At 38.5% G+C, this 27332-nt stretch overlaps 1 protein-coding gene across 6 annotated transcripts in view; it reads right to left on the reverse strand.

Moving 5' to 3' along the window:
* CDC14A (cell division cycle 14A) overlaps window positions 1-27332 on the reverse strand; it is a 185930-nt gene that overhangs the window by 49226 nt on the left and 109372 nt on the right. For all 6 annotated transcript variants that reach the window (XM_049616724.1, XM_049616722.1, XM_049616725.1 and 3 more), the window contains exon 10: window positions 19296-19434. In XM_049616724.1, the coding sequence (XP_049472681.1) occupies window positions 19296-19434 (139 nt within the window). The remainder of the gene's footprint in view (window positions 1-19295; window positions 19435-27332) is intronic.

Consider the following 27332-nt stretch of genomic DNA (forward strand, 5'->3'; position numbering starts at 1 on the left):
TACTGGGAAGATGTTAAGAAAGAGAATTTGAGGGTAGATGGGAAAGCTCTTGATTCTGAATCCCACAAGGACATGTAACTGGAAGAGAAAAAATCAGAGAATTCCCAAAGCTAATTCTATTTAGGCATAGACCCCCACAGTCGGAAGCTGGTTCAATGGTATCACGACAAAATACAAACTTTACAGCTAAACTGGATGCATTATCGCTTACAGTACATTCTTTATCCACCTCTAACCCTTTTCACACAAGAAATAAAACAAAAAGCATTCAATCTCCTGGCTTTAGTAATTGACAAGAGTATTTCAAGGTACATTTCTGATGTCATCATTGCCCACAATTCTTACATATACCTTATCCTCGATACTGGAACCCACATTAGGATTTCATCTTTGCTTAGCTAATAGATTCAATACAATTGGTAGTCAACCAATGAATAAGATGGTGCAATAGTAAATACTGAAGAGCAGTTCAGAAGTTTAGAAATGGGTGTTGCTGCAAAAACGTGATTGTCAAATAGTGCAAACTTGAACCTATGCAATGTGCTTGTTATTCTTATAAATAAACCATGACATTGTCTCTGGCTATTTTAAATTCCAGTTTACAGTAGTCTAGGTTTTAATTTCTGTATTTTAGAAAGATAAATTCTTAAATCTTTAAAATACAGTATTAAAAAACTTAATATATATTTCCTGAACTATTTCATGTATCTAAAAAAAAATTACAAAAAAGAAACAGGAGGAATCAATTATAATTAAAAACTCCAGGCATTATTGTTAGATCTCTCAAGAATTTTTCCATTTTCTTGAACAAGTTTTCTTCATCTTGTTTTTGGTAATTTCTGAAAAGAAAAGGCAATGGTTTAACTGCTAATTTCTGATGTTGCTCATCCCAACTATGAAACTTACCAAATGCTACAAGCACCCAATTGAATGTGGCAAGTTGATATTTACAGGGTAAGAATGACCCATGGACCCTTGTTATACAATGTGGTTGGGGACCAGCAACATCACATCACCTGGGAGCTGGTTAGAAATGCAGAATCTCAGGTCGCACACTGACCTAGTGAACCAGAAACTGCATTTAATAAGATCCCCAAATGATTCTTTTGCGAATTATTATTTAAGAAGTATGACAGACAACTGAAGGCTTACAACTAAATTAGAATGTTGACAAATATCCAACTGAATGGAAGTTGATGACAATATCTATGATAATAAAGCAAAAAGGAGGAGTTCTTGATTTATGGATTTAGGAATAAAAGAGAGTCCAACCACAAAATTGTTGCTCCCTTAAGATAACTTTATTCAAAACAGTAGCTCTACTTCACAAAGACAAAACAATCTGCAGGGTCCAGATTTAGGCTTTATGTGAGTTCTCTCTGTGTCAGGAGGAAATTTAAAATTAAAAGAACTTCCATGTTCATGGTTTGGGAGAATTAATACTGTTAAAATGTTGATACTGTCCAAAGTGATCTACAGAGTCAATGCAATCCCCATCAAGATCCCAATGCCACCTTTCACAGAAATAAAAAAACAATCCTAAAATTTGTATAGAACCCACACAAGACCCCAAACAGCCAAATCAATCTTGAGAAAGAAGAACAAATCTGGAAGCATCACACTTCCTAATTTCAAACTATATTACAAAACTAAAATAATCAAAACAGTATGGTAAGGACATTAATGCAGACATAGATTGGTGAAACAAAATAGTAAGCCCAGAAACAAACCCACACATGTATGGTAAATTAATTTATGACAAAGGAGTCAAGGATACACAATGGGGAAAGGACAGTTTCTTCAATAAATGGGTATTGGGAACCCTGGGGAGCCATATGCAAAAGAATGAAACCAGACCACTATATTACACCATACATAAAGGTCAACTCAAAATGAATTAAAGAATTGTACATAAGACCTGAAACCATAAAACTCATAGAAAAAATCATAGGCAATAAGCTCCTTGACATCAGCATTGGCAATGAATTTTTGCCTCTGAAATCAAAAGCAAAGGCAACAAAAACAAAAATAAACAAGTAGGACTACATCAAACTAAAAAGCTTCTGCATACCAAAGGAAACCCTCAACAAAATGAGAAAAGGCAACCTACCAAATGGGAGGAAATATTTGCAAATGTATGTCTGAAAAGGGGTTACTATCATAATATATGAAGAACTCATACAACCCAATAGCAAAAAAAAATCAGATTTAAAAATGGGCAGAGGATGTGAATAGACATTTTCCCAAAGACATACAGACAGCCAACAGGTGTAGGAAAAGGTGCTCAACATTACTAATCATCATGGAAATGCAAATCAAAACCACAATGAGATATCACTTCACACCTGTCAGACCTGTCAGAATGACTATTATCAAAAAAACAAAAACAAAAAACAAAAAACAAGGGGGCACCTGGGTGGCTCAGTCGGTTAAGTGTCCGACTCTTGATTTTGGCTCAGGTCATGATCTCACAGTTTGTGAGATCAAGCCCCACATCAGACTCTGTGCTGACAGCATGGAGCCTGCTTGGGATATTCTCTCTCTCTCTCTCTCTCTCCTTCTCTGCCCCTACCCCCACTCACACTCTCTTTCTCTCTCTCCAAATAAATAAATAAACTTTAAAAAAAAACAAGAAATAACAAGCATTGGAAAGACTGTGGAGAAAAGAAAACTCTTGTGCACTGTTGGTGGGAATGTAAATTGGTGCAGCTATTACAGAAAACAGTATCGAAGATCCTCAAAGAATAAAAAAAAAATTTTTTTTTAATCTTTATTTTTGAGAGAGAGAGAAAGACAGAGTGTGAGGTGGGAGGGGCAAAGAGAGAGAGGGAGACACAGAATCTGAGGCAGGCACCAGGCTCTGACCTGTCAGCACAGAGCCCGATGCGGGGCCTGAACTCACAAACTATGAGATCATGACCTGAGCCAAAGTCAGATGCTTAACCGACTGAGCCACCCAGGCACCCCTCCTCAAAGAATTTTAAATAGGATTACAAATGATCCAACAATTCCATGTCTCCATGGAATGAAAACACTATTTTGAAAAGATATATATTCTCTCATGTTCATTGCAACATCATCTATAATAGCAAAGTCATTTTAGAAACCAAAGTGACCATTAATGAATAAATGAATGAATGAATAAAGAAAATGTGAATACACACACACACATTCCGATAAATATCACAATATTAGCCGTAAAGAGGAAATCTTGCCATTTGCAACATGAATGAAACTTGAGGGTATTGTGCTAAGTGAAGTAAGTCAGAAAATAAAGACAAACACTGTGTGACCTCACTTACATGTGAAATCTAAAGGAAAAAAAGGAAAGAATTCATAGATACAGAGAATAGATGGTGGTTGCCAGAATGGGGGACAGAGGTGAAATGGGTGAAGGGGGTTGAGAGGTACAAACTTCCAATTATAAAATAAATAAGTTCTGGGGATGTAACGTGCAGCATCATGACTATAGTTAAATAACACCATACTGTATAACTGAAGGTTGTTAAGAGAATGAATCTTGAAAGCTCTCATCACAAGAAAAAGAAATTTGTAACTAGTTGTGGTGATGGACGTTCTAGACTTATTGTGGTGATTATTCCACAATATATACAAATATCAAATATTATGTTGTACACCTGAAACGAATATAATGTTATGTCAATTACATCTCAATAAAAATTTTTAAATTAAAAATAAATGCATAAGTAAAAAACAACATTATTATATCAGGCCCATAGAAAAGAATCTTCCTAGGCTAAAGCCCCTGTGGAAACCCAATACCAGCCCCTGAAGGCTTCCTTTCTAATGAATGAAAGTTTTAATGGATCATGATCCAGAGATCAGCACAGTGCCACAAACTGAGCATTCCATACATAGAATCACACAAATCATAAAAGCAGCCTGATCCCACCTCTGGATTTCCACAGGCTGTCCCTGTGAAGGATGAGTTTAGACTTGGTTCAATAATAAAAGAGATGTGTTTGTGCATCATTTTAAAAACTTTGAGGATGGTTGGTAGAACACAGATTTGGGGTTCACAGTGGAATTTTCAGCTTAAGAACAACAGTTTCGAGTAGAAGAAAAAAACATTTGATCGTTGTTTTGCAAACGATTTTATTTTATTTATATCCTAAGAAAAAACTGAACTATAAGATTTCAGACCATAACGAGGAAGAGGTCTTGATCTGTCAATACGGAAGTTCATCAACTCACGAGGATGCTAATAAACATCCCTTTTACTGCTGGGGAGATAGAGGAAGTTTTCTTCAAGATGCAGAAATCAAACACCTGGCCATATTTTGGTCTTTGAGGACTAGCAGGGTGTGCTTCCCTAAAGTCACAGATTTAGAATTTATCTTACCTAAAAGGCACTGAGTGGCACTTTCACTTCTAAAAGAATATAACCCCTCTAACTTGTACAGTCATTTTTGACAGATGAAAACCTGTCAGAAAACTTTTTAATCCTCTTACTTTTTTCTTAATGAATGTGTGACTTATTCATGCTTTTGCGTCATTGTTGGTGTCACTCTCTTCATCTCTCATCATTAGTCAGGCTTCAAAGCCTGAGACTGACTTCCTTGAAACATCCCTGGTACCCATCCATCTCTAACCCCTCACTCTAACTTCTAGCCCCTTCAACAAGACCCATTCCTCTTACTTTTTTTAATTTTTAATGTGTTTTTTATTTATTTTTGAGAAATACAGAGACAGAGCATGAGCTAGAGGTGGGGCAAGGGGGGGGGGTGGTGGTGGGTGGTGGGCAGAGAGAGAGAGAGACACAGAATACGAAGCAGGATCCAGGCTCTGGGCTTTCAGCACAGAGCCCGATGTGGGGCTCCAACTCATGAACCATGAGATCATGACCTGAGCGGAAGTCAGACGCTTAACCAGCTGAGCCACCCAGGTGCCCCAAGACCCATCCCCTTTAGATGGCAATAGTCCTTTTTCAATCTCCCTCTACCCTATTCATCTTACACATGGCTGCATCCCAGTGTTCTTTAAATAACATGTGGATCTCAGGACTCTCCTACTTTAAATAGCCCAAAGTAGCACTGTGATGAATGAGAGAAGTTCAGAATGCCCATGTTCACAGAGGATCTGTGTATCCTACTGTACATAGTTACTGACTATCTACACCAGTATACACTATCTACACACATCCATGAGCTTCCTATCTATACAAAGCTGCTCTAACACATTGACAAACACCTAGTGGTTCAGAAGAATACTTATTTACTTTCAAACACTTCTGGAAGTCAGAAGGCCAACATCGGTTTCACTGAGCTAAAGTCAAGGTATTGGCAGGCTTGATTCTTTCTGGAGGCTCTAAAGGGAGAATCTGTTTTCCTTGTTTTTTTCAGCAGCTAGTGGCTGCCCATATTCCTTGGCTTATGGCCCCTTCCTCCAGCTTCAAAGTACAACAGTTCAATCATTGATTGAATTCAATTCAACCTTTGATTGATTCAATCATATTCAATCAATTCAATAGAAGCTGTTGGTGTGATTTGTCATGCATTTCTGCCCAGAGCTGCACGAATGCAGTCATGGAGGCGTACTTGGCTTGTACTCCATATCTGGACTCAGGATCAGAACTGGCCCTTCTGTTCCTGACTCCAAGAGGAATTAACGTCCCTCAGCCTCTTCCTTGAGCCAGACCAGGCTGGCCCCTTGGAATGGATCAGGGTGGGAAGAGGAATGTGCAGATGCCCAGGCTCCTAAGATTGTGAGACACAGTTAATTTTTTTTTTTTGAAATGTATTGTCAAATTGGTTTCCATACAACACCCAGTGCTCATCCCAAAAGATGCCCTCTTCAATACCCATCACCCATCCTCCCTTCCCTCCCACCCCCCATCAACCCTCATTTGTTCTCAGTTTTTAGGAGTCTCTTATGCTTTGGCTCTCTCCCACTCTAACCTCTTTTTTTTTTTCCTTCCCCTCCCCCATGGGTTTCTGTTAAGTTTCTCAGGATCCACATAAGAGTGAAAACATATGGTATCTGTCTTTCTCTGTATGACTTATTTCACTTAGCATAACACTCTCCAGTTCTATCCACATTGCTACAAAGGGCTATATTTCATTCTTTCTCATTGCCACGTAGTACTCCATTGTGTATATAAACCACAATTTCTTTATCCATTCATCAGTTGATGGACATTTAGGCTCTTTCCATAATTTGGCTATTGTTAAGAGTGCTGCTATAAACATTGGGGTACAAGTGCCCCTATGCATCAGTACTCCTGTATCCCATGGGTAAATTCCTAGCAGTACTACTGCTGGGTCATAGGGTAGGCCTATTTTTAATTTTTTGAGGAACCTCCACACTGTTTTCCAGAGTGGCTGCACCAGTTTGCATCCCACCAACAGTACAAGAGGGTTCCTGTTTCTCCACATCCTCTCCAGCATCTATAGTCTCCTGATTTGTTCATTTTGGCCACTCTGACTGGCGTGAGGTGGTATCTGAGTGTGGTTTTGATTTGTATTTCCCTGATGAGGAGCGACATTGAGCATCTTTTCATGTGCCTGTTGGCCATACGGATGTGTGTCACAGTTAAGACAGCTCACTCAGGACTGCACATAAGCAAACTTAATGACTGACCATAGATCACACTCAGGTAGTATATGTATTGCCCTGGTGGGAATAGCTAGCTGGAAGTCTCACCTGAGGGGAGGACACTCTGCCCAGGACCCTCAAACAGGACTCCAGCCAGCTCTTCACCAGAGCCCAGGGGGCTTCCCCAGTCAGGAGGGTGGATGTTGTAAGTACTCAGTTTGAGCTTTCTTTGTTTTTCTCTATACCTCTCTCCTTCTCTCCCCCACCCCTCTGTCTCTCAAAATAAATAAATAAACTTTATTTTTAAAAATCAATGCAATCCACCACATTAACAGGCTAATGAAGAAAATGGCATGATCGTACCAATCAATGCAGAAAAAGGATTTGACAAAATTCAATACCTATTCATGATAAAAACTTTTGGGAAAATGGAGGGGAATCTCCTCCACTTGATAAAGTACATCTATAGCAACCCTCTAATTAACATTACATATAATGATGAATGCCTAGATGCTTCCCCCTAACCCCAAGATTGGGAACAAGTAAAGAATGTCTGCTCTAACCACTCTTATTCATCATAGTGCTAGAAGTTCAAACTATACCAAGGGAAGAGAAGAAAATAAAAGACATGCAGATTGGAAAGGAAATAAAACTGTCCCTATCTGCAGACAACATGATTGTCTTTGCAGAAGTGCCCAGGAACTCACATGTGTGCATACACACACACACACACACACACACACACACCCCTAAATTTCAGGATACAAAATAAACATAGATAGAAAATCAACTGTATTTCTACATACTAGCAATGAACACCCAAATTTAAAATATAATACTATTTATAATCACTCAAAAGAAAGTGAAATACTTAGGTATAAATCTAACAAAATAGGACTTGTATGTAGACATTGTATGTAAATCTACATACAAGTTGACATTGTATGTAAATCTAACAAAATAGGACATTATGTAGAAAGCTACACAATGCTAATGAAAGAAATCAAAAGAGATCTAAATAAATGAAGAGACATATTGTGTTTATGGACTGGAAAACTCTATAGTACTAAAGAGGTCAATCCTCCCCAAATCGAGATAGAGATTTAATCCATGCCTATCCCAATCGCAGCATGACTTTTCTGTAGATATGGATGACATTATCCTAAAATTTACACAAAAAAGAAGAGGATCTGGCTTTCTGAAGACATTTTGTTAAAGAAGTAGAAAGTAAGAGGAACCACTCTTCCAATGTTAAGGCTTACGATATAGGTACAGTATCAAAAGAGTGTGGTATTAGAAGGACAGACATATACACCCATGGAACACACAGAATAAAGAACAAAGAAGTAGATCTATACCTATGCCCTTCATAACAAAGACGTCAAAGCAATTCAAGGGAGAAAGGATAACCTTTTCAACAAATAGTCCTGGAGCAACTGGACATCCACAGGCAAAAAAAAAAAAAAAATGAACCTTGACCTAAGTCTCACACCTCCCACAAAAATTAACTCAAAATGAATCACCAACTTAAATGAAAACACATAACTACAAACCTTTTAGAAAAAACCTGAAAAATCATGGGGATCCAGAGCTAAGCAGAGAGATCTTAGGTTTGATACTAAAAGCCTCATCTAAAAAAATGAAAAAAAATGATAAATGGGACTTTATCAAAATTTAAAATTTTTCCTCTGTGAAAGATCCTATTTAGAGAATGAAAGACAAGCTATAGACTGAGAGAACATATTTTCAAAATATCTATCAGATAAAAAACTAGGAGCGAGAATGTAAAAAGAACTCTAAAAACTCAATAATGAGAAAACAAACAATTCAACAAAGAATGGACAAAAGATTTGAATAGACACTTCGCCAAAAAGATACATGGATGGCAAATAAGTACATGAGAAGTTGCTCATTGTTACTTACGAGGGAAATGCAGATTAACCATAATGATATATCATTATACACCTATCTGAACGACTAAAATAAAAAACAGCAACATTACCAAATGCTGGAAAATATAAAGAAAAACTCAATCATTCATGCATTGTTGGTGAGAATGTAAAATTAAACAGCCACTCTAGAAAACAGTTTGACAGTTTCTTATAAAACTAAACATGTACCACACAACTCAGCAACTGTAGTTGTGGGCACTTATCCCAGAGAAATGAAAACTTATGCTCACATGACAATCTAGATACAAACATTTATAGCATCTCTATTCATAATAGCCAAAAACTATAAACAACACAGCCATTCTTCATGGTTAACAAACAGCAGTACATTCAAACCCTGGAATACTACTGAGCCATGAGAAGGAACACGTTACTGATATGTGCAGCAGCCTGGATGAACCTCTGGAGAATTACACTGAATGGAAAAGGCCCAGCCTAAAAGGCTGCATACTCTATGATTCCATATACATAATATTCTCAAAATGATATAACATATACATGGAGAACACATCAGCAGCTGTCAGAAGTTCAAGAGGATAAGGGCAGGAAAAAAATGAGTGTGGCTATAAAAAGGCAATGTGAGGAACGTAGCGATAGGTCTGTCTCTTAATTGCATAAATGTTAAATCCTGATTGCAGTATTATACTGTAATTTTGCAAGATATTAGCATGCAGGGAAATTGGGTAAATACATAGGAGCCCTATTATTTCTTACAACTGCATGTTAATCTCAGAATAAAAATTCTAATTAACAGTGTGTGTATACACAACACACACACACACACACACACACACACACACACACACATATAACGGAGCTTAGGAGAAGGGTTGAGGTTATGTTCAGAATGGTTAGAGAAAGGCATGTAAAATGTGAAATCTACTTTCCAGAAAGTATTGTTAAAAACAGGGAAGGAAATGAACATAGGTATATAGTCACTACAGCACCTCAGGCTTCCTGTGACCCGGCACCTGCCCACCAGTGGGCCACAGCACCACCCTGCAGTGCAATGGAGAGTACCTGGGTACCTCACACTCCTCTTCCAGACACCTAAGCAAGTGGTCCCACTGGGGAGCCTTGCTCATCCCCTTGACCACCATACCCCCAGGAATTGCTTAATAGAAAGTCACCTGATGGCCCTTACCTCAGGGCTTCTACTGATGACCTACCACCTGGCTCTAAAAGACTTTCAGAACCAAACCCATCATGGCACACACCCTGGCTTAACCCATCACACAACAAGACTAACCCTTCCAGGTCATCCAACATCAACTAGACCCTTATCTCCAAACGACTCATCTCCTAATTCCCTATCCTACCCCTCAAATCCAATTAATACCATCTTATAATATTCTTTTTAGAAAATAGAGATGGAAATGCCTCACAATTCATCTTATGAAGTCAGCATAACCTTGATACCAAAACTTAAAAGTATTACAAGAAAAGAAAATCACCCATCATTACCTTTCATAAATACAGGCACAAAAATCCTTAAGAAAACATTAGCATATCAAATCCAGCCATATGAAAACATAAAAGCACATCATAACCATCATAGCTTCACATTTGAAAATCAATGTGATTCACATTAGCAGAATAAAGGAGAAAAAATTATATGATTATCTCGATAGGTGTAGGAAAAAACTGAGAAAATTCAATACCCATTATTAACAGAGACTCTCAATAAACTGGAAGGAAATGGAAGGAAATGTCCTCATTCAGATAAAAGTCCTCTGTGAAAGCCCCACAGCTACCACCATATTTAATGGCGAAAGACTGAATGCTTTCCCTCTAATATTAAGAGCAAGACAAGAATGTTCATCTTCACCACCTCTAACACTGTACTGGAAATCTTAGCAATAAGGAAAAAAAGGAAAACTACCAGAACTAGCAAGTGAAATTAGTAAGGTTACATGATATATGCCTGATTTTCAAAAACCAATTACAGCAAAATTTTAAGTTCTGTTCATTAAAAGACACACAGCACATATATTTGACAAAAGACTTATATCTAAAATATACATACATATATCAAATCATTGTTATACACCTGAAACTAATGTAATGTTGTATGTCAGTTACACCTCAACTTTAAAAAAAAAATCTCACTGAAAAGCAGTGCCTTGTGTAAAGATGCAACATACAACTTTTAACTACTGTTCCTAATTATTAAATAATTTGTAGAAAAACAATATATTTTCCATCAACTCTGTATATAGCAGTGTGAAAAATAATGGTTTTGTAGTAAGTTCAGAAAATGTTTTTAAAATAAAATAATACCTTGGAAATTCTGCAAGAAAAGGAGGGGTGGTGGGAAAAATTAAATATATTTGATGTTAAAAAAATAAAATAACATAAAATATATTTTAAAAACTACTATAATCAACAAAAAGACAAAAAATTTAATAGGCAAAGACTTGGCCAAACATCTCACAAAAGATACGTATGTACATGGAAAGATGTTCAACATCATAAGTCATCAGGAAAATACAGATTCAGAGACTGTTTCACACCAACCAGAATGGCTCCACTCTTGACCCAAAAACAAGTTTACAAAACAAAATGTTGGCAAAGATGTGGAACAATTAGAACTCCTACTCGTTCAAGTAGTATATAAAATGATTTAACCACCTTGGAAAATTGTTCTTTATAAAGTTAAACTATATCTAACCCTATGATCCAGAACTTCATTCCTAGGTATTAAATTTTTTTTTAATGTTTATTCATTTCTGAGAGAGAGAGAGACAAAGTGCGACTGGGGGAGGTGCAGAGAGAGAGGGAGACACAGAATCCGAAGAAGGCTCCAGGCTCCGAGCTGTCAGCACAGAGCCCGACACGGGGCTCAAACCCACAGACCGCGAGAGCATGACCCGAGCTGAAGTTGGATGCTCAACCTACTGACCCACCCAGATCCCCCTCCTAGGTATTTAAATAAAGGGAATTTAGACACATATCCACAAAAAGACTGGCAGAAGAATATTCACAGCAGTTTCATTCATAATAACCAAAAACTAAACATCACCCAAATATCCATCAACAGTTGTATGGGTCAATATGTCATGATACATTTACGTAATGGAATACTAAGTAATAAAAAGAAACAAACTACTGATATACTTAACATGAATGTATCTCAAAAACAATATTCTGTGAAGAAAAAAAACCCAAGAACAAGCAAAACAAAGCTATGGTGCTAGAAGTTAGAAAGTGATTAAAAGGGAACCCCTGTGTGCAATGAGTGGGAATATAAATTGGTGCACTTACTGTGGAAAACAGTATGGAGGTGCCTCAAAAAATTAACATAGAACTACCACACAATCTGTGCATTCATATGTAGAGAATAAAAACACTAACTCAAAAAATTATCTGCACATCATTATAGCACTACTTACAATAGCCAAACATAGAAACAACCTAAGCATGTGTGGTAGATGAACAGATAAAGGAAATGTGTCATATACATATATATATATATATATATATATTTCATTTTACATATATATATGTATATACACATGTATATATATATATATACACACGTGTATGTATACACACATATATATGTGTGTGTGTATATATATATATATATGTGTGTGTGTGTGTGTGTGTAAAATGAAATATCATTCAGCCATAAAAACAAAGGAAATCTTGCTATTTGTGACAATATGGATGGACCTTGAGGGCATTATGCTAAGTGAAAGAAGTCAGACAGAGAAAACAAATCCCATATGATCTTACTTATATGTGGAATCCACAAAACAAAAACAAAAACAAAATAAAACTAAGCTCATAGATACAGAGAACAGATGGTGGTTCCCAGAAGTGGGGGGTGGTTGCTAGAAGGGGGTCAAAAGGAACAAACTTCCAGTTACAAGATAAGTAAGTCCAGAGGATATAATATGCAGCATGATGACTATTTAATAATACTGTATTTGTATATTTGAAAGTTCTTAGAGAATAGATCTTAAAAATTCTCACCACAAGAAAAAAATTCTGCAACTATGTATAATGACAGTTTAAAACTAGATTTAAAATGTGGTGATCATTTTGCAATGTGTAGAAATCCCAAATCATCACGTTGTACTATCTGAAACTAGTATGTTAAATGTCAGTTATACCTCAATTTTTAAAAAAGAAAGAAAGAGATTGCTTTTGGAGTGTGACGGGGGAAACAAACTGAACAGGAACATAAGAGAACTTCCTAGGGTGTTGAAAATGTTCTGTATCTTGTCTTGTGTTGTGGTTACACAAGTATACATAATTGTGAAAACTCACAGAACTAAGATCTTTACATTTTATTGTATGTGTATTATACCTCGATTTAAAAACCTATGTGAAGATGTAATATATATATAGATATATATACACACAATGGAATACTACTTGGCAATCAAAAAGACTGAAATCTTTCTATTTGCAACAACGTGGATGGGATATGCTATGTAAAATAAGTCAGAAGAACACAGATATCATATGATTTCACTCATGTGGAATTTGAGAAACACAGCAGATAAGCATAGGGGAAGGGAAAGAAAAATAAGATAAAAACAAAGAGAGAGTCAAACCATAAGAGACTCCTAAATACAGAGAACAAACTGAAGGTTGCTGTAGGGGAGGTGGGTGGAGGGATGAGTTAAATGTGTGATGGGTACTAAGGAGGGCACTTTTCAGGATGAGCCCTGGGTGTCATATGTAAGAGATGAATCACTGAGTTCCACTCCTGAAGCCAAGACTACACTGTATGTTAACTAACTTGAATTAAAAATTTTTTTTTAAAAACTTAAAAACAGGGGTGCCTGGGTGGCTCAGTCGGTTAAGCGTCCGACTTCGGCTCAGGTCATGATCTCACGGTCCGTGAGTTTGAGCCCCACTTCGGGCTCTGTGCTAACAGCTCAGAGCCTGGAGCCTGCTTCAGATTCTGTGCCTCCCTCTCTCTCTGACCCACCCCCGTTCATGCTCTGTCTCTGTCTCAAAAATAAATAAACATTAAAAAAAAATTTTTTTTTTTAAACTTAAAAATAAATAAATAAATAAATAAGTGAATATATACTCTAAAATAAAAAATCAATTGTATTTCTAAGTACCAGCTTTAAATAATCAGAAAATAAAACCTAAAAAATAATACCTTTTCTAATGCATTCAATAACTTCAAATATGTAGGAATAAATGCACAAAAGACACACAATACCTCTTCACAGAAAACTAGCAATATTTTTAAAATTGAGAGAAGTTAAAGAAGACCTAGATAACAGAAGGTAAAAGCAATCTCAAATACGATCAAAGATGGAGGGTTTACACTCCCAGGTACCAAGATTAATTTTAAAACTGCAGCAAATAGGGGCACCTGGGTGGCTCAGTCGGTTAAGCGTCTGACTCTTGGTTTTGGCTCAGGTCATGATCTCATGGTTCATGGGTTTGAGCCCTGCATTGGGCTCTGTGCTGTCACCTCAGAGCCTGGAGCCTGCTTCAGATTCTGTGTCTCCCCTCTCTCTCTGCCCCTCACCCACTCATACTCTCTCTCTCTCTTTCTCAAAAACAAATAAACATTAAAAGAATTAAAAATAAAATAATAAAATAAAATAAAATAATAAAATAAAATAAAATAATAAAATAAAATAAAATAAAATAAAATAAAATAAAATAAAATAAAATAAATAAAACTGCAGCAATTATAACATGGAGGTACTCGTGTCAAGACAGACAAATTAACACAAACTGGAGTACAGAGTCCAGAAACAAACTCACATGTGTACACACACTTGGTTTATAATAAAGGTGACACTTTAGAAATGTGACAAGGGTGGTCTTTTTGATAAATTCTCCTGGGTCAACTAGGTATCCATTCAGGAAGAAAAAAAGGCCCTGGGTTCCTATCTCACAATATATTCTTAAAAAATTTTTTTAATGTCTATTTTATTTTTGATAGAGGGAGAGCACAAGCAGAGGAGGGGCAGAGAGAGAGGGAGACACAATCTGAAGCACACTCCAGGCTCTGAGCTGTCAGCACAGAGCCCGACGCAGGGCTCGAACCCACGAACCGGGATCATGACCTGAGTCGAAGTCTGATGCTTAACTGACTGAGCCACCCATGCGTCCCTCATAATATATACATATTTTTTAAAGTAATTCTTGCTCAATTATCAATCTAAATATGGTGGAGGAAATTAGTAGATCTTGTGGAATAAAACATAAAAGAATATGGTATGTTTTGGGTTGACAAAAATGTCTTCAGTAGAATATAAAAAGCATTACCTACAAAGGAAAAGATTAATGAAACTGGACTGCTTCAAAATTAAGAAATTTATTCAAAAGACAATATGGGAACAGTGAAAAAGCAAACCCCAAAAGTGGAAGAATATATCTGCATCCCACAGAATGAACAGTGTGCATGTAACCAGAATACTGAGACTCCTGCAAATCGACAAGAAAAAGACAGTCTGATAGAAAGATAGGTAAGATATAAGAAAATATATTTCATAAGAGAGAACACACTAATGGCCAATAAATACATGAAAAGTTCAACCACATTAGTTATCAGAGAACAGCAAATTAAAACTACAAAGCAAATTGTCACTGCAAGCAGAATATAATGACTTCAGTTAAAAGACTGACAATATCAGGGCTCCTGGGTGGCTCAGTCGGTTAAGTGTCCAACTCTTGGTTTCAGCTCAGGTCGTGATCTCATAGTTTTGTGGGTTCTAGCACCGCACTGGGCTCTGTGCTGGTGGTACGGAGCCTGCTAGGGATTCTCTCTCTCCCTCTCTCTGCCCCTCCCCCACTCATGCTGTCTCTGTCTCTCTCAAAAATAAATAAACTTTAAAAAAATTTACAAAACAAACTGACAATATCAAGTAAGTATGTGAAGAAAGTGGAATCTCACTCACTGTTGATGGGAATATAACCTGGCATATTTACTCTACAAAAGTCTTTAGAGATACCTGCTGTATAACTGAATGTTCCACTCATAGGTATACATCCAAAGACAGATGCACCAAAGATATGTAATAGCCCCAATTTTTTTCTGTTGTTGATTTTATTTATTTATTTATTTATTTATTTATTTATTTATTTGGATGTTTTAACTTTTTTTTTATATTAAACACAATTTTTTGTCAAATTGGTTTCCATACAACACCTAATGCTCATCTCAATAGGTGCGCTCCTCAATGCCCATCACCCACCTTCCCCTCTCCCCCAACCCCCATCAACCCTCAGTTTGTTCTCAGTATTTAAGATTCCCTTATGGTTTGCCTCCCTCTCTCTCTGTAACTTTTTTTTCCCCCTTCCCCTCCCCCGTGGTTTTCTGTTAAGTTTCTCAGGATCCATATATGAGTGAAAACATATGGTATCTGTCTTTCTCTGTAATAGCCCCAAATTGGACACAACTTAAATATCCATCAAAAGAAGAGGTAATATGTTACACATTCAAGCAATGGAATTTTATCCGGCAATGAAAATGAATACACTCTTATTAAACATAACAATAAAATAATGCTGATTGAAAGAAGCCAGACACACATACTATCTGATTCCATTTGTATAAGGTTAAAATCAGGCAAAACTCATCTATGATGTTAGAAGTAAGGGTAATGGTCACACAGGCAGAACTGGGTGGTGAATGGAAGGGGCACAAGGGAGGCTTTTGGGTGCTGGTAAATGTCCTATAGCCCAATCTGGAAAGTGGTTTCATGGGTATGTCCACTTTGTGAAAATTTACTGAGCCAACCTCTCAAACCACCCACTCCCAGCTCATTATATTCTACCCACACTAGCCTTCTTTCTGGGCTTCAGAAACGGTGTGCTTGTTGCCATACTAGGACCTTCGCGTGCCCACTGCCAAGGACACATATCAGGCTGACGGCACCAGCTCCTTCTCACCCTCAGGGTTCTGGCTCTCCTTCAAGAAGCCTTCCTTGACCACCAATCCAAAGGGCTTTCCCACCCCCTGCAATCACCCCCTCCCCTACCGCTCGTCTCCACTGTCACATCACTGTCAGAAATCATCTCATATAGGGGCACCTGGGTGGCTCAGTCGGTTAAGCATCCAAATCTTGATTCTGGCTCAGGTCATGACCTCATGGTTTGTGAGTTCAAGCCATACACTGGGTCTCTGTGCTGACAGCACAGAGCCTGCCTGGGATTCTGTCTCCCTCTCTCTCTCTGCCTCTCCCCAGCTTGCTTTCTCAAAATAAATAAACTTAAAAAAAAAAAAAAAAAGAAAGAAAGAAAGAAAGAAAGAAAGAAAGAAAGAAAGAAACCACCTACTATATGCACTTACACATTTGTTTATTGTCCTCTCCTTCCCCTAGAGATATTACACCCAGGGAGTACTCCTGTCTGTCATGTTCAATGCTGCAACCCCAGGCCCAAGAGCACTGCCCGACAGAGAGCTCACACCTAACAAATATCTGTTGGATGAGTGTCACAAATGTACTAAGCAATGTCTTCCACTCTGTGGCACATCAAGACCCAGGCTTGGAAAGGAAAAACATGAGAGGAGAAGAAGAGAACAAAAGAAGTGTACACAGTCAAGTAAAGCACAATGCTACGTCCGGGGCCACTCAGAACTATAAAGATCGGACGCCTACCTTGATGGAGGTGATCTAGTAAAGCCTGGGAAAGCCCAGGAGTGATGCATTTTCCCAAGCTAGCACTATCAGAAATATTGCAAAATATGGAAGGTCTAGTGCTTTAAAGAAAGAATCTGCCTTCAGGAAGGTTCTGGCCTAAGCTTTAATGACTTATTTTAAGACTGATTTTGGGGCACCTGGGTGGCTCAGTCGGTTGAGCGTCCGACTTCAGCTCAGGTCATGATCTCACGGACCGTGAGTTCGAGCCCCGCGTCGGGCTCTGGGCTGACAGGTCAGAGCCTGGAGCCTGCTTCTGGTTCTGTGTCTCCCTCTCTCTCTGCCCCTCCCCCGTTCATGCTCTGTCTCTCTCTGCCTCAAAAATAAATAAACGTTAAAAAAAAAATTAAAAAAAAAAAAGACTGATTTTAACTGAATGACTTTAATTAATGACTGATTTTAGTGCTTCAGTTATACAAGGAAATCATTCCTGCACCTCGATTCTTACAGAAAAAATACTTAGAAAACTATAATACGGACTCACACCTAAGGAATTATCCTGAGTTTTCTAGCTTAAGTATCTGTAAGTGAAAAAAAAAATACTTTTCTTTGATCTAGAGTGTCTGTGCCTCATAACCTCATTTCTTCTGTTATTATTTTGAGATGTGGCAGAGAGAGGAGGCATAGCAGGGAGGTAGGAGGGAGGAGTGTGCAGGCATGCGGTGGGAGGATTGTGGTATCTGACATCTCAGGAAAATTAGGTGCAGTTCTCAGCTACATCTCTTCACCTTGTGAGCTGCACCCGGCAGCAAGGTGACCATTTGGTAGGTACCCAGTAAATGAACATTCTTCCAAACAAGGATTTTAAGAGATTGATTGAATGTCTTTAAAGAACCGGGCTTATGGGTGTCTTGGTTTCTGTCTCCTAATGTTAAGGCCATGTACATATTTAACTTCAGCAAGCAATTATTACAACAAGCATCTGGTAGATACACAGCACCAAGCTCTATGCTACAGACACACATAATGCAAAACAGAGGAGACTACTGAGACTCTGGTAAAGAATACACTTCTAAAATAACAGAATTACTTTAGTTGTATCTCATAGGCCAACCCTAGGGAACCTCTGTCTTCTTAAACATCCTATTCTTGGCTATCTTTTTTTTTCTTTTGATTTCTTTCTACTTCTGTATCATCCTTTGAAGCAAAGGTAGAAATTCACAATTCCAGCACTATTTTCTTATTCCCTGTGGGACTGGCAACTAAAGTAACTCCTCAGTAGGATTCCTCAAATCCTTTTAACCATTTCAGATGCTTATGGCTTACTTAGAGCATCTTTCTGGGAAATCCATGACCATTCATTTCTCACCAACTTAAAACAATTTAAATGGAAAAAATTTTAATTATATAGAAAAGAATGTTATTCAAAGCACAGCCATCGCAGCATAAAAAGAAAAAAAAAATAAAATTTCTGTATGAGATATAACTGATAACATTTTAGAGCTGGACCTAAATCAGCTAGTGTTAATTTCATCTCCTCATTTTATTAATGGATAAATCTGTGATAATTCCAAAAATTTTAAGGGGAAACCAGAAAGGGTTGTTTTCTTATGAGTTAAATCTCTCCACCTTATAGGCTAGGGTTTGACAAATAGTTAATGAGTATGTGATTGAATGAATGAATGAATGACTTTATAAGCATTCTTGCAAATAACAGTAGTAAAGCTATTTAGCAGCATGGCCAGGACTAACAACCAGTTCTCTTTTTTCTTCCTTGGTAACTTCTCAGTTGCAGCTACTTTATTCATTTAGTTAGTTGTCAGGAAAGCAGCAATGTCACCAAAATCACTGACTGACCTTAGTTGTGTTTTTTTTTCATTCTGCTTTTAGACATGCAAACAAAAGAAAAGAATGAAAAGTGTCAAGTGGGATGACATAAGAAAATTGCACTGTAGCCAGATCACACATAAAAAATGACAGAAAAAAGGTAGGCAGAGATGGCTCTGTGATTTTCCTCTCTCACCTGATCTAAGAGATAAAAAAGGTACAAAGTTAGAATGCATTAGCTGTCAAACCAACAATATTCCATTAGAGGCACAGACTTCTCTCACAACACAGCCATTTTATAACCATGGGCTTGACATAGTCCACAACCAGGAGAACAAGAGGTAGAAATGATCAGAAAAAGGATGGGATACAGGAAAGAGGACCATATACTTACTCTTCCAGGAAGTGCTGCTGTGGTCCTATAATAGAGCCTGGCCGACATATTCTGATCCAAGCAATTATTTCCGCGTGTGTAAACCTGTAGTGTTTCATGACATAACAGGCTATCAACGTCCCTGTTCTCCCAAGACCAGCTGCAAGAAAAGGAAACAGACCAAGAAATACAAAATAGTATAGCATATGAACCCACAAAAACACTGAAATCAAACCGTGCCCAAAACTGCAATGGTTTCCAGTATACTAGTGTTTTAAAGCCAGACGATAATGTAATGCTTTGTATGTGATGTGGGATTAAAAGATGATTCTAACTCCGGCAATCAAAAAGAATGAAATCTTGCCATTTGCAACTACATGGATGGAACTGGAGGGTATTATGCTAAGTGAAATTAGTCAGAGAAAGACAAAAATCATATGACTTCACTCATATGAGGACTTTAAGAGACAAAACAGATGAACATAAGGGAAGGGAAACAAAAATAATATAAAAACAGGGAGGGGGACAAAACAGAAGAGACTCATAAATATGGAGAACAAACAGAGGGTTATGGAGGGGATGTGGGAGGGGGGGGATGGGCTAAATGGGTAAGGGGCGCTAAGGAATCTACTCCTGAAATCATTGTTGCACTATATGCTAACTAATTTGGATGTAAATTTAAAAAAGTAAAAAATAAAATTAAAAAAATAAAAATATAAATAAATTTTTAAAAAGATGATTCTAACTCAAGAAGTCTTCTAAAAATAGATCATATAATTAAAGGAAGCATATATAAGAAAATAGAAAAATCAGAGCAGGGGTCTGGAAAAACTATCAGGTTCAACCCCCGAGGGCCTTTGGGAATGACTGTCATTGTGAATATTGTTAGGCCAATGCTGGTTCGATGATAAGCACTTGCAAAATATCATCTGTCAGGTGTCTCCACCCTCCCCATCCTTGGCCCCAACCCAGGCTGAGGTGAATCTACAGTTAACAGTTTGTGTGACCCCCTGAGTTACCAGTGTAACTGATTATATTATCACACCCAATTTCTTAACCTATTTAAATGGTTAAGTTGGTTTTTAAATTTATTTTTTTAATTTTTGAGAGAGAGAGAGAGAGAGAGCAAGTGGTGGAGAAGCAGAGAGTGGAAGACTGAGTATCTGAAGTGGGCTCCATGCTGCCAGCACAAAGACCGACGTGGGGCTCAAACTCACTAACTGTGAGATCATGACGTGAGCCGAAGTCAGACACTTAACCGACTGAGCCACCCAGGCACCCAGGTTTTTTTTACAACTTAATTTAGAATAAGGAATCATAGAAACAAGTTGGAAGACACCATAGATGTCATCAAGCCCCATCAACTACCTAACCCACAAATGGTTAGGTCAACACTACCTCTATCAGATGATCATCCTAACCTCCATTTCACTCCATCAGAGACCAGGATTTCATGATTTCCTCAGCCAGTAGGTATTGATGGAGCATCTACTATTTCCAGGTACTCTGCTAGGAGCTAGGGACACGGTGACAAATAAAAGAGACACAGACCCTGCCCTTGGGAGAGCACACAGTCCACTGAGAAAGAACAAAGAAGCAAAAAGAAGTGCTCGAATTTCATTTCCCCAGGCTCCTGCATTTTCTAACAACTTTTGTGTTGGCTTATTTTCTTTATGTTGAATCCAATCTCTGTTACATAAGATTAAGTAACACAGGTAGAAATGAATTTCCATGAAATACTGGTTATTATCGTGAACTCTGATTTCTTCAGAGTGTTTTTAACCATTGCTGTATTTTTTCCTCTCTCCAAAGAAATAAAGGTGATAGGACTTTATTTACATTTTAGCCAATCTTTTTAAAAAAATACACATTGACTCCCTCCTTTTGCAAAAATATTCAAAAACTTTATCAAGCTAGAGACAGGTTCTCAAAAACAGTAGTGGTTATTCATATACCAGAACAAATGTGGCCCAAAGATATCAACCAATTCACTCATATTAGTATAACAAATGAGTATGGAATTTAGGACTAAAATCCACACACACCCCCACCATGGCCCTGATTCTCATCCCAGAATTCTTTCCACTCAGCTCACATTCTGTCACTCGTTTTACAGGTACTGACTGAGACCAAATGTGTATGAGGCACTGTGATAGATCTGGAAACAGAAGTACGAAGACAAGTAGAATGCTTGCCCCTCACAAACTATATAGGGCTGAACCAATAATGCTTACTTATAAGCATTTTCTAAATCTTTCTACATCTGGTTTCTCAGAGTTAGATTCAGTACTGTAAATTTTTATTTAAGTATCACCCATGAGCAAGGCAGTATGCAGTTATTTTTCCACAACTTAAAATCTGTATCATATGCATTTTTTCCTATAGAAAAATAGTGGCTCTGTCTTTGTTTTTAAACATTAAATTCAGCCAGTCAAGTGTTTATTCAAGATGCCCCGGACAGGGTTTTTGGCTCACAAGATACAGGTATAAGCAAGTATAGGATATAATTTTTTACCACAGTGAGTATCAGAGTGGCCATAGAATAGTAAGCGAGAAACAATACCAAAGAAATGAAGTTTGACCTGGAACTGGACTCTCAGAGGAAAGGAGAAGGGACCGCGTGAGCCACTGGAGTCTTCAAAGAATGTGTCATTGCCAACAAGGACTTTAGCAGACACTAAAGAATAGGAAGGTCACAGAATATTTCCAGCAAAGGGTGCGGTGTACGAAAGCCTGGCTGGTCTGGAGAATTGTAAGCGTGTGTCGAGTGCAGAATGAGGTTGGATGGATGAGAAAGGCCAGAATAAAGAGCATCCCTGAGTCAAGAGGAGGGTTCCGGGCTTAGGTGAGGAGGTTCCAAAGACATGAAGGACTGCCGAGCTACTGTTAGGAGACCCCAAAGCCAGGTCCATGGTGCTCTGGGCACTGATTAAGTCACAGCACCTGCATATATGCGTTATTACTCCTCAGATATGTGGAGATGATGCTTTGATGAATGAAATTCAACTTGTTTAAAAAGAATTACAGAATTCGTGATATCAACAGCTAATCAACATCAACTGCTATCATGCAAAAATCTGTATTTTTTCCTTTAACTAATGGAAAGGGCAAAATAAAGCTGCCATGTATTTGGGGGGCAAGAAAGTGACATGATAAAAGCAGATGGATCTGGTGGCAGCACACGGGCCATGCTGGAAGGGCCAGAGAGCAGCTGGGGGGATGGGGCAGGAGGCTGAGGGGAGTTGATGGGGGCACGGATAGGGCAGCGTGGACATGGATGGAAGGTGGTGGAAAAAGGAAGAACTGAATGAGAAAGACATTTGGACTAGGTCACAGGGAAAGTCAAAGATGACTGATATTTCTGGCCTGGAAAACTGGTACAAGGTCAATTTCATCCATGAAAAGTCTGTCAGCACAGAGCCTGCTTTGGATCCTCTGTCCCCCTCCCTTCCTTCCCCTCTCCCACTTGCACTCTCCCCAAAATAAATGTTAAAAAAAGAAAAGGAAATGGGAAAGTTGAAGGCTTTGTTTCTAATTTTTTTTTTACATTTATTTATTTTTGGGAAGCAGAGAAGTGAGCAGGGGGAGGATCAGAGAGAGAGGGAGACACAGAATCCGAAGCAGGCTCCAGGCTCTGAGCTGTCAGCACAGAGCCCGATGGGGGCTCAAATTCATGAATGCAAGATCATGACCGGAGCCGAAGTAGGGCTTAACCAACTGAGCCACCCAGGCACTCCAGACGGCTTTTTTTTTTAAATGTTTAAGAATCTTTTCCCCAGAAGGAAGGGTCCTTTTGTCAGGTTTCCCTAGTCAAAAAGTAGAGAATATTTTCTCTAATCTCTCCAGTACTTCGAAATATGCTATGTCTCAGCAGATCTAAGACACCATCAAGTCGTCTAAGGGTGTAATATGCACCCTTATTTAAGTTCTAAGTAAGAAACAATTACTATAACATGCTACCAGTGTTCAGATCCATCCTAGTTCCATAAATGTGAAAGTGCAAAAAAGCTGTCTTAAATCAGTGTTTCTTTCATTAGTGTCTCCTCCAGGAGCCTCTTTAAGACATTTTTTCCTGATTGTCCCCCATGATGAAATTTTACTGCCACAGTATATATACTGCGTATCTCTTCATGTATTGTGTGTACATCTGTGCTTCATACAGAAAAAGAATGATAGGGGTATAGCTCAGTGGTAGAGCATTGACTGCAGAAAAAGAATGTTCCCCCCCACAAAACAATTCTCCCCCTTGGGGGCAATAATGCCAGGTTGAAAATACACAGCAAAACTGCAAATAAGGGTTGCCTGGCTGGCTCAGTCGATGGAGCATGCAACACTTGAACTCACGGTTGTGAGTTTGAGCCCCACCTTGGGGGTAGAGATTACTTAAAAATGCAAATGAAATTATAATCAAGCTCATGATTATAGATGCTTGACATTCCCTTCCCTTCAAGCCTTCCTTTTTAAATATTATATTTACACTGTTTTGTTAGATGAAGGGTGTGTGTCTGTGTGTGTGTGTGTAGCCTGTTTTCATCTGAAGTACCTTTTGCCCCAGACCAAACGTCAATATGCTTTAGAAAAGAGCAAAGTTTAATTATGGTCTCAGTGGGGCTCTCCCTTTAATGTTGGCGTTAAGAATAATTCGCCTTTCTGTTTCTGTCCAGAGCAGATACTCGCTGCCTCTGCAGAGTTGTTAACTCTCGACATCCAATGAGACTATAGGTGATCATGGGGAAACACGGTGCGGCGGCCTGGCATAGGAACCTTGGCGGGAAGCTCGGTAGGAAGCTGCATAGGACCCAGGGCGCAATGACCTTCCAGAGCCCCTCCTTGGAGTCACTGATGCCGGTGTCCGTCTGGAGAGGAGGTGTCCTTTCCGGAGGCAATGCTACCTCTTACCGCTCCCCTCCCGTGCAAGGGTCTCATTCTCTCAGTCAGGCTTCTAGTCACACACACTCACAACCAAAAAAGGTGATGCAGAAAATTTTCAAATTTCTCTGAAACTAAAGTTGCTTCCCCGTTTTAAAAAGAGTCTATAATTTAGGTCTATAAAAAGAATGTACTTAGCACTCAATAGTTAGGAGCTCTTACCACAATTCAACAGAATAGGAACATTTCACTAAGTTTCTATAAAAACTTTAACAAATTTCTTAGAGCATTCATAATTAAAGGGCTCCCTGACACAGCAAGACAAGACGTTGAAAAGTATTCTATTTATACCCAGTTAAATGCTGATTCCCTTACAGTGGCAGGCACTTTCTGAAATCCTATAGAGTATCAACAATCACATATCAGAACATCACAGTGTTCCCATTTTTTAAATTATTGTTTGTGCTAGAAATTTTCAGAAATTCATAGTCATCCCTTTTAACAACCAGAAGGTAAACTATAGATACTCAATCATCGTTAAGAATTCACACATTCCCAGCAAATTAATTTCTAGTTTGATTCTATATACAGCACTTTATGTTGAGGCAGGACATATTCATTCTCTCTCCAGCAGCTACGAAAGTTCATGTGACATAGGATAAGATCCTCTCTCCCTCCTCCTTGTACTTCAATTAAAATGCTCAGTGCTGCTTCAATTCCCAGAAAATTAAACTGACTTAATTAGGGCAGATGTCAAAATAATTAACAGGCCTATAGTAGATAAGTATGCTATTAAAAGCAATACAGCTGTAATTAAACTGAAGGTGTAATCTTTATAAAAGAATCCTACATGTGTGTACAAGTGGAAGCAAATGAAATAACATTATCCAAAAGATGTCACCACATGTAAATGTGACCTTCCCATACAAGAACTCAGCTCGATGCTAACAGTTCTGATTTTAAATAAAAGTATAAAAACCTCTCCAGTATAAAATACACAGACACACTGTATTTTTTTTAATGTTAACATTCACACATCTAGGATATAATACAGACAATATCTGTAATAAGAATGCTGAACACAAGAAGTTTCATTTTTATAATTTCAATTAGGTGACAAATGCTATCAAGAGAGATGCTGATACCCAAAAAAATGAAAACACTAATTCAAAAAGATATATGCACCCCTATTTATTGCAGCATTATTTGCAATAGCCAAGATATGGAAGCAACATAAGTGTCCATTGATAGGTGAATGGATAAACAAGATGTGATTGATACACACACACATGCACGCGTGCACACACACACACTCTCACACACACTGGAATATTACTCAGCCATAAAAAAAGAATGAGCTTTTTTGCCATTTGCAACAATATGGAGGGACCTAGAGGGTATTATGCTAAGTGAAATAAGTCAGACAGAAGGACAACATACAATTTCACTTAGATGTGGAATCTAGAAAACAAAAACAAACAACAAAAGTAGAAATAGAACCATAAATACAGAGAACAAACTGGTAGTTGCCAGTGTGGATGGAGGTAAGGGACAGCCAAAATGGGTGAAGGGGAGTGGGAGACACAGGCCTCTAGTTAAGGAATGAATTAAGTCACAGGGATGAAAGGACAGCATAGGGAATACAGTCAATGGTATCATAACAGTGCTGTGTGGTGACAGATGGTGGCTACACTTGTGGTGAGCACAGCATTTAGACTCGTCCAATCACTAGGCTATACACCTGAAACTAATGTAACACTGTGAATCAACTATACTTCAATTAAAAAAAAAGATACTGAGTTTTAATGAAGCAACTATACTTCAATTAAAAAAAAAAAGATACTGAGTTTTAATGAAGCAACTATACTTCAATTAAAAAAAAGATACTGAGTTTTAATGAAGCAACTACTGAGTTTTAATGAAGCAACTATACTTCAATTAAAAAAAAAGATACTGAGTTTTAATGAAGCAACTATACTTCAATTAAAAAAAAGATACTGAGTTTTAATGACAGCTTTGCATTTCTTCTCCCATGAATTTGTCAATCTAAGCATGACACACAGATCAGCTCTATGAGTTGGTAATCATAAAATTAACTGACTAGGAAATAAGGCCAAATTAATCTGAGGAAAAATACTGATTTTTATGACCCAAAAATACACTTTAAAAAAGGGCATAGGAGTATCTCCTAAATGTTGGTAGCTGCTGTAAGCCCATCAGCTCTGGAGTTCCACTGATACTTGAAATGCAAGAAACTCAGGCTTCTTCTTGTGCCTGGGCGATCTTTACCAACATGAGCTGGAAAGGCAAAGTTGGAGGGCCCACGGCCCACACCCAGGGCAAACCAGCTCTCCACCACTGCGACCTGATCACAACTGAAAGCAGTCTGCAGGGAGCCAACATGACACCCTCCTAACGGAGCCCCCCACACCATCCGAGAGACAGGACGTCCTGCCGGTCAGGGCCCCCCATCCTAAGAAACGGCTAGAGGCTGGGTGGAGGCTCTGTTGACGTGGATGAAGCCTGACACAGGGAACCCTCATGCAAACCGGGGCCACGTGCAGCTCATTTTCATCTCTCTGGGTCCCCGGCGAAACGCAGCTCCCCGTCGCCGCTCACATGTCAGCCAAGTACCTCCACCTACTCGAATCTTAAACATAGAAACAAAGGCCTACAAAATGGTATTTCAATCTCTGTCAGCACCGGAGCCATGCTTGTCTGAATAAGTCAGTTAGAGCAGCACTAGGTACTTGAAAAGAACAGTACAATCAATCCCCAACACCTACTAGACAATTAGCATAAAACTCCACAGAAACCAGTTATCAGACTTAAAATCGTGACAGCAGCGCCACCCAGTGGCACTAGGAAATGCTGCATGTAAGGAACCAGACTCCATCCCAGGGTGGCCGGAGAGGTCTCCGGTCGCTCAAATCAAAGACCCCAGTAAAACACCTCACACCATGCTGGAAAATTTAAATGGAATTTGAGGGGCACCTGGGTTGCTCAGTCGGTTAAGCGTCTGACTTGGGCTCAGGTCATGATTTCACAGTTTGTGGGTTCAAGTCCCACGTCAGGCTCTGTGCTGACAGCTCAGAGCTTAGAGCCTGCTTGGGATTCTGTGTCTGTCTCTCTCTGCCCCTCCCCTACTCACCATCTCTCTCTCTCTCTCTCTCTCTCTCTCAAAAATAA

Source organism: Panthera uncia (assembly GCF_023721935.1).
Source record: "Panthera uncia isolate 11264 chromosome C1 unlocalized genomic scaffold, Puncia_PCG_1.0 HiC_scaffold_4, whole genome shotgun sequence".
Classification (NCBI taxonomy): Eukaryota; Metazoa; Chordata; class Mammalia; order Carnivora; family Felidae; genus Panthera; species Panthera uncia.